Source organism: Schistocerca americana, chromosome 2 (assembly GCF_021461395.2).
Source record: "Schistocerca americana isolate TAMUIC-IGC-003095 chromosome 2, iqSchAmer2.1, whole genome shotgun sequence".
Classification (NCBI taxonomy): Eukaryota; Metazoa; Arthropoda; class Insecta; order Orthoptera; family Acrididae; genus Schistocerca; species Schistocerca americana.
The window spans coordinates 1181302-1193262 of NC_060120.1; the positions used below are offsets into that span (position 1 = coordinate 1181302).

Consider the following 11961-nt stretch of genomic DNA (forward strand, 5'->3'; position numbering starts at 1 on the left):
GGCTATGAATCTGAGGAAGTATTTCATTTAGGCTAGGTGTTTGAAAAGTAATGAATGATTTCACATTTATGTTGTAATTCTTATTAACTAAAACATTGCTTCTCGAGAGAAAAACTCAAATAATTTGGTATCCTCTTTCAATCAAAAGAACTAAGTTACCTCAAAAGGCGGTTTAGAAGAAATGGAACACCAACTTTCAATTTCATACTACAGGTTTGGAGAGTTTTGACTAACGAAACATTTCCCTCAAAACTTATTGCTTCTTACTATCGATAAGGAATGGAGACTTCCGTCATGATCTCAATAAAAAGAGAACCAAAAGTGATAGCTCGATTTGTAAGTTGACGTCTGTGTAAGTAAATCTGCACACAGCGGCTGATAATAAAAGATACAAGAAAGTGATTCATTCATAAGCTGTAGTAAAAAGTGTGCGCAGTGCCACACCAAAAACAACTTTTAAAGCATACTAACTACGGGTTAGAAAACCACAGAATTTATTAAACAACTATCAGTCGTATGACTGTTATTTATCTTTCGATATAGAAACTAACGTCACCATCAGAATTATATCACAAGCTGTAGAAGAACTAAGAAAAGGTTTACATACGGATTCTCCATATCCATTGCTTCAAAAATAATAGTTTACCATTCTCAAATCTCTTTGAATAAAGTGTCTCGATGCTCTTTTTGTGGACTCAGTGTTCGAGAAGGCATACCCGTCCAGTAGAGAGACATTTCCAGAATACATTCTCAATGTTCAGGCCTTACTTCCATGTGACCTGAGTATCTTTCACTTCGTTCCACGGGTAATAGAGCCCACCGCTATCCTACACTCGTTCCCTGTTCGACTACAAAGCTACTACTTTCTCTTATCAGGTAATTGACGAGTTACGTGATCGCGGATACCATGTGCAGAATGTAGAAATAGTTTGGCGAACGGTCAAAATGACGGATAGTGAGGTCCCAGATAGCGGTGGAGAAGTTTACAAACGAAATTTTCCTTCACATTTTACAACTATGTACTCCACCTCCAGGTTGAACAGCCTTTCCAGGCCAACGTTACATATCTCATGACAGCGTACAATTGAAGCGGTCGGCGGAAGAACGTGTTAACCTTGAGTTTAATAGGGATTATTCTGATCACAGTTAGGTGTTGCGTTTTCGACTACACCACATGCTGGTAACAACTAGTTCTATGTGTACCACAAGAAAATGCTGTCTACAGTATAAATTTCCCTATCTTATTGTATTTATGTTCGTGTTTTTGTATTCAACCAAATATCTCGCAGTAAAGCAAAATATACTCTTGTCGGTTTGCAATTTCTTCGGGCAACCCGTTCAGTGCTAATCTGGCACCAAGGTCTGTTTCATTGTACGCGCTGATCGACAGAGACAGCTGTTACTTTGTATTGTACACGACTGATGGCTAAGTTATGTTTTCTTTCTACCTACGAGTCGAGTTCTATTGTAGCAGGGCAGGCCATTTGTCATACCCTCAGATACAAAACCACCTATTTTTCAACTTCTTCTTATTCATTTCACCCATCAATTAGTTGGTCTACATCGCTTTTACCCTCTTCACAGTTCCAAAATTATCTGTTACAGCCCTTACTCCAGCAGCATCTTCATGTGACAGAACTAAAAAGTTGTTTCCCCTACAGCATAACGAAGGTTTTTTTTCTACTTCTCATTCTTCTTTTGATGTCAGTCATCTTAACTTTATGTAGTACAATCTGCCCGCATCTTTGTCTCCAAATAACTGTTTTCTACGCGGCTCATTCTTGATTTCAATTTTTTACCGAGAGTAGTTAAAAAGTACGAACAATTCTCTTTTCCCCTGTGTTAGGGATTCACAAGGTTAACTTCTGCTGCTGTAGCATTTCGTATCACCGTGTTACAGAGCACTTTTTTTTGCCTGTTCCCTCTGCAGTTACAGTTCTCCTCATCTATCAGAACTCATTAGGCTGTTATTTTTTCTATTCTCAGGCTCCTAAATACCAAATATTTCATTTCTGTTTTGTGTGTGAGGTGTATAGTTTCAGGTCCCACTTTATATGTTCTTCAGGAGGTTTCCTCACAAGACATTCAGTATCTTCTCGATTTTGTGCTGGGACTACCAGGTGATAATCAGACAGCGAATTATGTAGGCTTATAGCTTTACTGATGTTGGACACAAGTTTGCCTACACTTCCTAGACAGTGTTTTAATGTTTCGCTATCATATTTTTCGAATAATTTTGGAGAAACGCAGCTACTTTGTCTTAGACCCTTGTTTTCTTGGAAGTGATACGAAAATCCTGTGAATGTCTTAATTTTACTCATATTATTTTTCTATAAGTTTTTTATGGCATTCGATGTATATTGTTTAGCTCCATTGCCGTCTACAGTTCGAATGTTGGTACACAATCATGTACTTTTTAGATCGAGTAATACCAAGTGTAGATATTTTACGTATCTAAAGCTTTTATGCTGGTTGATTAAGAATAAACAGTTTATTGACACAGGATTTTCCAACCCTAAATCCACTTTGGTGTTCAAGTTCTCTTATTTCTGCGTCAGTTCCTTCCGTCATGATTCTTTCATAAAGTCCATCTGACGGAGTAGTAGCACTCAGCTCTCAATAACTCCTTGCACACAAACAAAGTTTCTGTCTGCTCCTTTCTATTCTGATAGTAACGATTCTCCATATATACGTGTGGTAATTAGATTAACAGATCAACTGACTGACTAAAGGAGTAAATATAAAGATGTCCAGTAAAAGAAAAGTTTACATCAGTGTAAGACGGAAAGAAGTGTCAGGGAGAAGTGTAACGACGCTAAATCGAAGTACCAAACTTTAACTGTGAAGAAATGAAACTGGAAACAGCCATCGTAAGGGCAGATTCAGCACACAGAAACAGCAAGATAAATGTCATAGAATATAAAATCAAAGGCGTCAACCATAAATGTGCAAGAGGAACTTCATTGTCAAATAGAAAGTGGAAAGAACACACTGAGGGCCTCTACTAGGGGTTGGAACTGTTGAGCGTCTCTCCTAAGAGTCGTGATATGAGTGTTTGGTGTTTAGCAGGATATTACCAGTTTCATTTTTTGAATGCGCAGATAAGAGTTAAACCCAATAAATGTTAAAGGTCCCGAGTTCGAGTCTCGGTCGGGCACACAGTTTTAATCTGCCAGGAAGTTTCATATCAGCGCACACTCCGCTGCAGAGTGAAAATCTCATTCTGCCAATAAATGTTGCTCATTAAATGGTTCGCGTGAAACTCAGTATTAACGGAATAGTTTTTTTTTTTTGTTGTTAAAACTTAACTTTCCTATTGAAACTGGGCGTCACGTGAAACATGTGACGAGCAGCAGATGTTTGTGCTGACACCAACACTGCTTTGGGGAAACGAAATGGCAGATATATATACTAAAACAGTAGAGAAAATGTCCCTGATGGGCCTGTGTGTGTGTGTGTGTGTGTGTGTGTGTGTGTGTGTGTGTGTGTGTGTGTGTCTCCTGTATTTGACACTTTTAATTTTTTGCAGCCCAGAGGTTCGCGCTGATGGAGACCAAGGTGGTGCTGCTGTACCTGGTGTCCAGGTTCAGCTTCCACGTGGTCGCCAAGACGCCGGTGCCTCTGCAGATCCAGCCAAACAATCTTACACTCTCTATCAAGGGTGGCGCCTGGGTCGGAATTCGGAGAAGGTCTTAAGGAAAAAGCTCCTACACTTCATCATACAGAAGAGTGAGAGGAAAGGAAATCTGATATTTATTTGTCATGTTCCGTATACATTATGTACGACGGAATGCACCGTACGAGCATTACCGTGTACGTCGAGTGCCGACTGTGTGCTGCGTAACGGTACACTCTCTCGTAAAACTGAAATAAATTGTGATAATGTCACCCAACTTTATAAAAATAAACAGAGGATGCTTCACAAGGAGACAGTAACCCAAATTGTACATGAGCATTAACTTCACAAACACAGGTTTCCTCCGATCTATTATTATTTTTATTTGTACCGAACATGTTGGGTATGCTTCATTCAAATCGGGCCGCTTCCGTTGCATAGGTTGCTAACGCGCGGTTCTGCGGCAGCTTTCGGTTCTGTGCAAGCCGGTTCGGAACCTGTTGGCGGAATCGTTTATTGTCACTGACATTCAGCCAGAAAGGGGAGGAGAGAAATTGGCATAGGGTTGCTGATAACATACACAACGAAAGCGTTGCGTTGGATTCCACATTTTACCGCAGTGTATCACGAAGTGATGAAATAGAACGCTTTTCGTAACCGGTCCGTCTGTTGGGACAACAAGCTCGATGGCCCCTTGACTTTCTACAAAGGAGTTAAATAAGAATACAGTAACTTTAAACTGTGCTATCGGTGAACGGGCAAGAGTGCGGACTGTGATGATATCTGTTAAGCAATAACGGCCCATTTATAAGAGTAACATTCTTCAGCACAACAAAATATTCTCTCTTGCGTGAAGCCCTTGCGGAAAATAATTACGTATACTGCATGAGGAAGATAGTCCATTGGAAGATAGAGAGCACATATATGACTGTAGTAGTGTAGAGTTACATTTCTTTTGCACGAATTACAAATATTTCTGTCTGGACGACAAAAGTAAATATCATTACTGAGTAAAGGCTCTTTAACGAATTAAATGCTTTTGCTGTTTTGATGATTTTATGTTCATTATGTATTACTTTCCCTGAAAAATGTATCTCTTCTCTGATAAGATTATGTTTATTGATGTTCCCTAAAGGCATCAGTCGACTCCTTGCATCAGTGTGTCGGTGAGAGCTTTATGGTTTCATTCTATACGAAAGATGAATTCAACGACATGAAATGAACCATTTCAATGCTCTTGTCGAAATGGGAGAAAACTATAGCTACATCGGATTACATGTGCCGTTATGCATCGACGCAATCTTCCTACTATTGTCTGTGACAACGTGATTAATTTCGTCACGACGCTACTGACGTCTGAAGTTCGAGGATAATGACTAAGATAAATGCAGATACTTTCAAAGATTTGATTTTCTTAAATTTTGTTATGTAATGAATCGTCATCGGATATCTTATCACGCTTGGAGCCGGCCGGTGTGGCTGTGCGGTTAAAGGCGCTTCAGTCTGGAACCGCTTGACCGCTGCGGTCGCAGGTTCGAATCCTGCCTCGGGCATGGATGTGTGTGATGTCCTTAGGTTAGTTAGGTTTAAGTAGTTCTAAGTTCTACGGGACTGATGACCACAGATGTTAAGTCCCATAGTGCTCAGAGCCATTTGAACCATTTGAATCACGCTTGGTATTTACGGAAGCATTACTCAGCCAGGCGTGTTTCTAACTTCCTGTGTAATTACGAGTATTTTTCAAGTGCAATCACAATGTCTATATGTACTGCTGCAGAGCAATCACGCTATTTTGGCAACCAGGGCCGATTTTACTTCATTCGTGATTTTTTTCTTTTAATGTCCAATTATCGCTGCAGTCGAATTTTTTCTCTTTCTTTTCTTATTCCTTCATTATTACCGCGTAGGCATCATTTATAATTATATGACGGTCAGAAACTGCAGCGTCATGAAGCGTCTGTCTAAGCGTGACGATGTGATTACGTGCGCCAAGAAATTTACCTGCCTTAGGCTCCTCTCCCTTCAACACAATTTATCCTGTGCTATCACTTTTCTTATGAAAGCATTATCCGTTATGGGCTATACAACTTTCGAATGTATTTGCTGTTCGCAAGTTTCGATAGTCAAGCAGCATCTTTCTAGATAATGTTTAGAAAGTCGAAATAGGCTAGTACGAAATAAAATTAATAGTTGTACAGTTTTTAATGACAATATTTCTATTCGAAAAAACGTACTCAGACTGTGTACCTAGGTGCAAACAATTTATCGAACTATTAATTTTAAGATCTCTTAAACGGCCTCTTAAAATCTTTATCTTACCTTTGGAGTGCTTCGAAATTCAATGGAAAATCAAAATTTCCTAATTTCAGGTAGTAATTTAATCATACACCCTAAGGGAAGAAAAACAACACAGTACGAACGTATTATCCGAATGGGACACATAATCCCTAGATGTGATGTGTATTTCCAGACAAATAAACGATCAAAATTGAGAAAAATAGGATGATTTATTCATGAGAAAGGACTTCACAAATTGAGCAAGTCAACAGCTGGTCTATCCACCTCTGTTCCTTACGGAAGCAGTTATTCGACGTTGATTGACAGAGTTATTGGTGTCCTATTCAGGGATATCGTGCCAAATTCTGTCCAGTTGGCGAGTTAGATCGTCAAAATTGCGAGCTGGTTAGAGGCCCTGAACATTAGGCTTCAGACGTTCGCACTTAGGGAGAAATCCGGTGACCCAGCTGGCCGAGGTGGGATCTGGTAAGCACGAAGGCAAGCAATAGAAAGTCTCAACGTGGGCGGGTGGGCGTTGTCTTGCTGAAATGTAAGGCCAGGGTGGCTCGGTATTAAGGGCAACAAAGCTGGGGGTAGAATATCGTCGACGTACCGCTTTGCTATAGGGCCGCCGCAGATGACAGCCATAGGGGTTGGAAACAGATGGCACTACCAGACTACCACTCCTGGTTGTTGGGCTGCATGGCGGCCGTCAGTCAGGTTGGCAGCACACAGCTGCCCAGACACGACCCCAGACACTTCTTCTGCTCTGAACCTCTCTGACTGGAGCAGAGCTGCCTTCAGTGTTGAGCCCCGCTTCGAATTCAGCCACGATGACCGGTGAAGACGTACCTGGAGACACTCCGGTTAATGGTGGGACACGACGTGGATGTCGACCACCGTACGGCCCGACGACCTCTCGCTTCACGGCAGGACCCCTTTGGTTTTCGTCACCGCCACCCTCAGAGCACAGAGGTACGTCAACGATATCCTACGACTTGCTTTGTTACCCTTTATAACGAGCCATCCTGAGCTTAGCAAGACAACGCGTGGCCGCAGATGGCAAGAGTTTCTACTGCATGCCTTCGTGCTTGCCAAAACCCACTTTGGCCGGCAAGGTCAGTCCGTCTCGCCCCAACGGAGAACATTTGAATCATTACGGGCAGGACTCTGCAACCATAACGGGATTTTGGCGATGTAACGGGCCAATGGGACAGTATTTGGCATGATATCCCTCGGGAGGGCATCCAACAACTGTATCAGTCAATTCTAAGCCGAATAATTACTTGCATAAGGTCCAGAGGTGGACCAACGCTTACTGACTTGCTCAATTTGTGAAGCCTTTCTCTTATAATAATCCAGTTTTTCTGAAATGGCAATCATCTTTTTGTCTGTACATGTACATCACATCTACCGATTTCCGTCCTTTTCGAATAATTCATTCTTGGTGTGTCCTTCTTGTTTTCTCCTAGAGTGCATATGCTGATAAGCCAAAACATTACAACCACCGCGACGTTGTATGCAGCCCAGTGATGTTGCGGGCACGTGACGTGTTAACAGAACCATGTAAGACGAGAAGTCACGGACGAGGGATCACCCTAACGAACATACGGGCTACAAATGGGGAAATACGGTGTGATAAACGACTTTGACAAAGGACAGATTACTATTACGCAGAATATGTAAACGAGTATCTCGAAAATGGCAAAGCTGGTCGAATTTTCACGTGCTACTGTCGTGAGAATCTAAGGAAAGAGATAGAAGGACAGAGAAACTACCGCTAGGCGCTAAATGGTTGGACGTCCACGACTCTTCACAGAACGTGGGGTTCGGAGTTTTGCGTGGTCTGTAATGTAGGATAGATGGTGATCGGTGCCATCTCTGTCGAAAGTGCAGAATGCTGGTGCACGCACAAATATTTTGAGCACATCGTTCTTCGTACGTTGTTGAACATGGAGCTTTGCAGCTGACCACCCTTACGTGTTCACTTGTTGACCCAACGACAACGTCAATTACGATTTCAATGGGCACGAGTCTATCGGGATTCGACCGTCGAAAATGGAAACGTTTCGGCTCTTCGGGTGATCATGTTTTTGCTACACTAGGTAGATGTTCGTCTCCAGAAACGCCGCCATCGACGCGAGCGGCGGCTATAAACCTGCAGCGCGTCGCAGACAAAGGCTGGTGGGAGCAGTTTTATCCTTTGGGAGACACTCTCCTGCGCTCGCATGGGACCTGTGTTAGTAATCGAAGACACGCTGACATTCTGCGAACCACCCGCATCCCTTCCTGCTTGTTGTCTTCCCAGATGGCGATGTCATCTTTTAGCAGTATAATTGTCCATGTTTCGGATCCAGGACCGTGCTACAATGGTTTGAGGACCACTCTAGTCAACTTGCGTTGATGTCTCGGCGACCAAATTCGCCTGATGTAAATCCCATGGAACCCACCTGGGTAACTATTGAGCGCCATCACGGCGTACTCTGATTACATGACCTGTGCTTAGGCATCTGATGCCACATACCCCCAAAAACCTCCCAACAAACTGTCGAATCCCCGATTCGTAGAGTCACTGATGTATTTAGCCCCAAAGACAGACAAACAACTTATTAAGCATGTGGTCATAAGGTATTGGCTCATCTGTGTATTATTCACTCAAATATTTTATTCTTCCAAGTACAGATGTGAGTTTTCCGTCATTTTGCGTCCATACGGCTATACAGTCAGAACAGACGTAAAATATTTCTCGTTTCGCCATTTTTCTCCCGATCGAAAATATATGATGATCTCTGACAGAAGTCGGTTGCACAGATTAGACTGAGAAAAGGTTCCTAGTGGACTGAAACAACAGAAACGTTACTGACGCGAAACTATTCTGATTGACTTAAGTTCGCCGCTTCCGCCCCACCCCCGTCCCCCTCCTCACAACCCCTCAGGGGAGCCAACATCACACGCTGAAGAAGTACATTAAGAAACAGAAATTGCATCTGTATGTTGTACGATCGTTAGTGGCAGACTGAATTATGCGATATTTGCGGTGGATGTATAGCATTTTGGACAAATTCATGCACAAAACATGGTGTGACAGATCTATGACATCTATACTCTGCGAATCACTACGAACTGAGCGACAGAAGGTACCTTTTAGTATACCATACTGGGAGGTTTCTTCCGGTTCTCTTTACGGGTGGAGTAGTTATTTGCCAGATTTTATCTCTGCAGTCTCTAAGGGATACGTAGTGGGGTGGAGAATATACGTAGTACATGACCTGAAGTTCTCTAACGGATTCTCGAGGGATGTGCGGCGTGTTACTTTTAGTGTCTGCCAGTTGTTATCAAAATTTCGTATCCTCTGCCGCTGGATGCACAAGTCTGCGACCATTCGCACCGATTTCCTTTCTTCACGCCTGATGTCTCTTGTTATTTCAACCTGCTGTGGGTATTCAGGTGAGTACTATATAGTGTTTTTTGTATGTAATATTTTTTGTAGGCAATCTATAGTTTCGTAAAATCCTCCCAAGTAATCGTAGCCAGCCATCTGCTTCATATGCAACTGGGCGTATACGGTCGTACCACCATATTCTAACTCTTGCACATTGTCACGTACTAATATTTCTTTTACATAAGCGACTGATAAGTGCTGGAGTCAAGGATTCCACTCTTTTACGCTATGTTAGGTGCATATTTTTACATCCTACTCAGCACAGGCAGAAAGTTTATGACCACTGCCTGCCGCGCGGGATTAACCGCGCGGTCTGGGGCGCTGCAGTCATGGACTGTACGGCTGGTCCCGGCGGAGGTTCGAGTCCTCCCTCGGGCATGGGTGTGTGTGTTTGTCCTTAGGATAATTTAGGTTAAGTAGTGTGTAAGCTTAGGGACTGATGACCTTAGCAGTTAATTCGCATAAGATTTCACACACATGTGAACATTTTGAACTAGCGCTGCCGGTAACCCAGAGACCGACGGAACGAGCAGGCGGTTCCGGAAGTTGATGAAATTGCAGATACGCAGTAACGGATAACAAAAAGATGTCGAGAGCGCAGCAAAGTCGACTTAAGCGAGTCCTGCGTGTACGACGGGCCAGGGAGTAACCCAAATCACAAACGTACATCAGGCGAGGTCAAAACCGTACTGCTCAATGGTGCATAACTAAAGGCTTCAGATTTTTTTTATCCGTGTCAAAGGCATCAATTGCAAGGGAATAAACAGAAATTAAAAGTTGTAAAACATGTAAGTAGGCAGTGGACATTAACATGTAAACATGAAAAAGGACAAAGAAATCTAGAACTAACTTGCTTTTGTGAAAAGGTGAGCTACATTCAAAGCATTACAGTTAGCATACAGTCAGAAGTAGCTGTACATAAATGAACATTCATAAATAGACTTAAGTAAAGACTAACAGACATTGAATTAAATTGTCTTCGCCCAGAACCGGGCAACGTCCAGGGCGCTAGAAGTGGCCAGCATCAACTCTTCTTCGGTGCACGAAGACGGGCACAGACGGCAGTTGCGCGGGTGAGACATCGTCCGCTCCTCTCCACACTCACAAGTTGAGGGTCCTCCAGCTTATCCCCATTTTTCAAGAGTTTCCAACACCGCCCAACACCAGTTCGTAATCTGCTGAGGGACTTCCAGGTACACCAGCTCTCATTATCACCGGGAGCTAGTTCTTCTTTTGGTTGTCTCCAGCCTACAGGAGCAATCTCCACTCTCTTTCTCCATATGTCTAGCCTTTGATTTGTGTTGCTGTTGTTTACATAGACCCTTACAAAACTTTTTCTGGACTTGAAGCGAGACGGTGCTGGCGAGTGCCCAAATAATGGGTGAGTGTCAGATGTCAAGGCTCTATGTCCTTCTGCTTGAGCAGCTGCTTGACGCCTGATGTCGGGCGGAGATATATCTGATAGGCGATACAGGCACCCAGTGATTACTCGGCACGTCTCATTCAAAGCGACGTCCACGGGCCTAGCATGGCAGGAGTCACGCCAGACAGGCCCTGAATATTCGACCGCAGACTAGCACAACGCCAAAGCCCAAATCCGAATAGTGACTGGCTGTGCAATCCAGTTAGATGCCTTTAGTTTTCCTATAATATTATTCCTTGCGGACACTTTCAGTTTGGTGTTCTGACAATGCGTTTTGAACGTTAGGGTCCGATCTGAGGTCACCCTAAGATACTTTGGGCAAAATGAATGTTAAAGTTGAGTGCCATTCCACGAAATATTTAGTTGTTGGTTGGTTTGTCTGTTTTTTAGGTGGAAAGCACTGACTTGCGTTCTCGTAGGGCTAGGCCTTAAGTTATTATTTTTGTAGAACCGTCAAAGTTCTTCCAGTGCTTCAGACAGCTTATTTTTGACGTCATGGAAATCCTTCCCCTGGGTGGCTAATGCGAGATCATCCGCATACAGAAAACACTTCGTGTACAGCGGGAGTGGTTGATCATTCGTATACATATTGAAGAGTGTAGGGGCCAGAACATTGCCTGGGGTAGCCCATTCCCCTGTAATCTACTGCGCCGTCCTTGAAATTCCACGGAAAATCTCCTGTTGCTAAGGAAGTTGTCTATTAAGGTGGTTACAGTAGAGTCATTACTGATATCATAAAAATTTTTCAGGTGTAATTTATGGTTCACAGTGTCGTATGCAGCAGGCAGGTCAACAAAGGCGACACAGGTTACCGTATGTGATTCAAACCCGTCTTCCATGTGCAGGGTGAGACTGGGGACCTGTGATGTGCAGCTCTTACCCGGTCTGAAGCCAGCCTGTTGAGGTATGAGCGCAGAGTCATTTGCTTCTGTCAAGCACTTCAGAATCATTCTCTCCAAGATTTTATACAAATGGCGAAGAAGAGATACGGGACGGTAGTTCTTAGGGTCATTGTTCTCTTTACCGGGTTTATGGATAGCAACGACATGCATGAGCTTTCCGCCAAACTTTGGGGATCCTACCAGAGCATAAGCAGTTGTTAACAGGATCTAGAATCCATTTTAGTGTTGCTGGACCAAAACGTTTTATTTGCTCATTCCTAAGATCATCCAGCCCAGCAGTCTTTCCTGTTTTCACTTACCA

General features: G+C 43.0%; 1 protein-coding gene across 2 annotated transcripts in view; it reads left to right on the forward strand.

Moving 5' to 3' along the window:
- LOC124594884 (cytochrome P450 9e2-like) overlaps nt 1-3936 on the forward strand; it is a 111942-nt gene extending 108006 nt beyond the window's left edge. For both annotated transcript variants that reach the window (XM_047133356.1, XM_047133357.1), the window contains one exon: nt 3530-3936. In XM_047133356.1, coding sequence (XP_046989312.1) covers nt 3530-3696 — 167 coding nt within the window. In that variant the 3' untranslated portion in view covers nt 3697-3936. The remainder of the gene's footprint in view (nt 1-3529) is intronic.
- Nucleotides 3937-11961: the final 8025 nt, after the last annotated feature.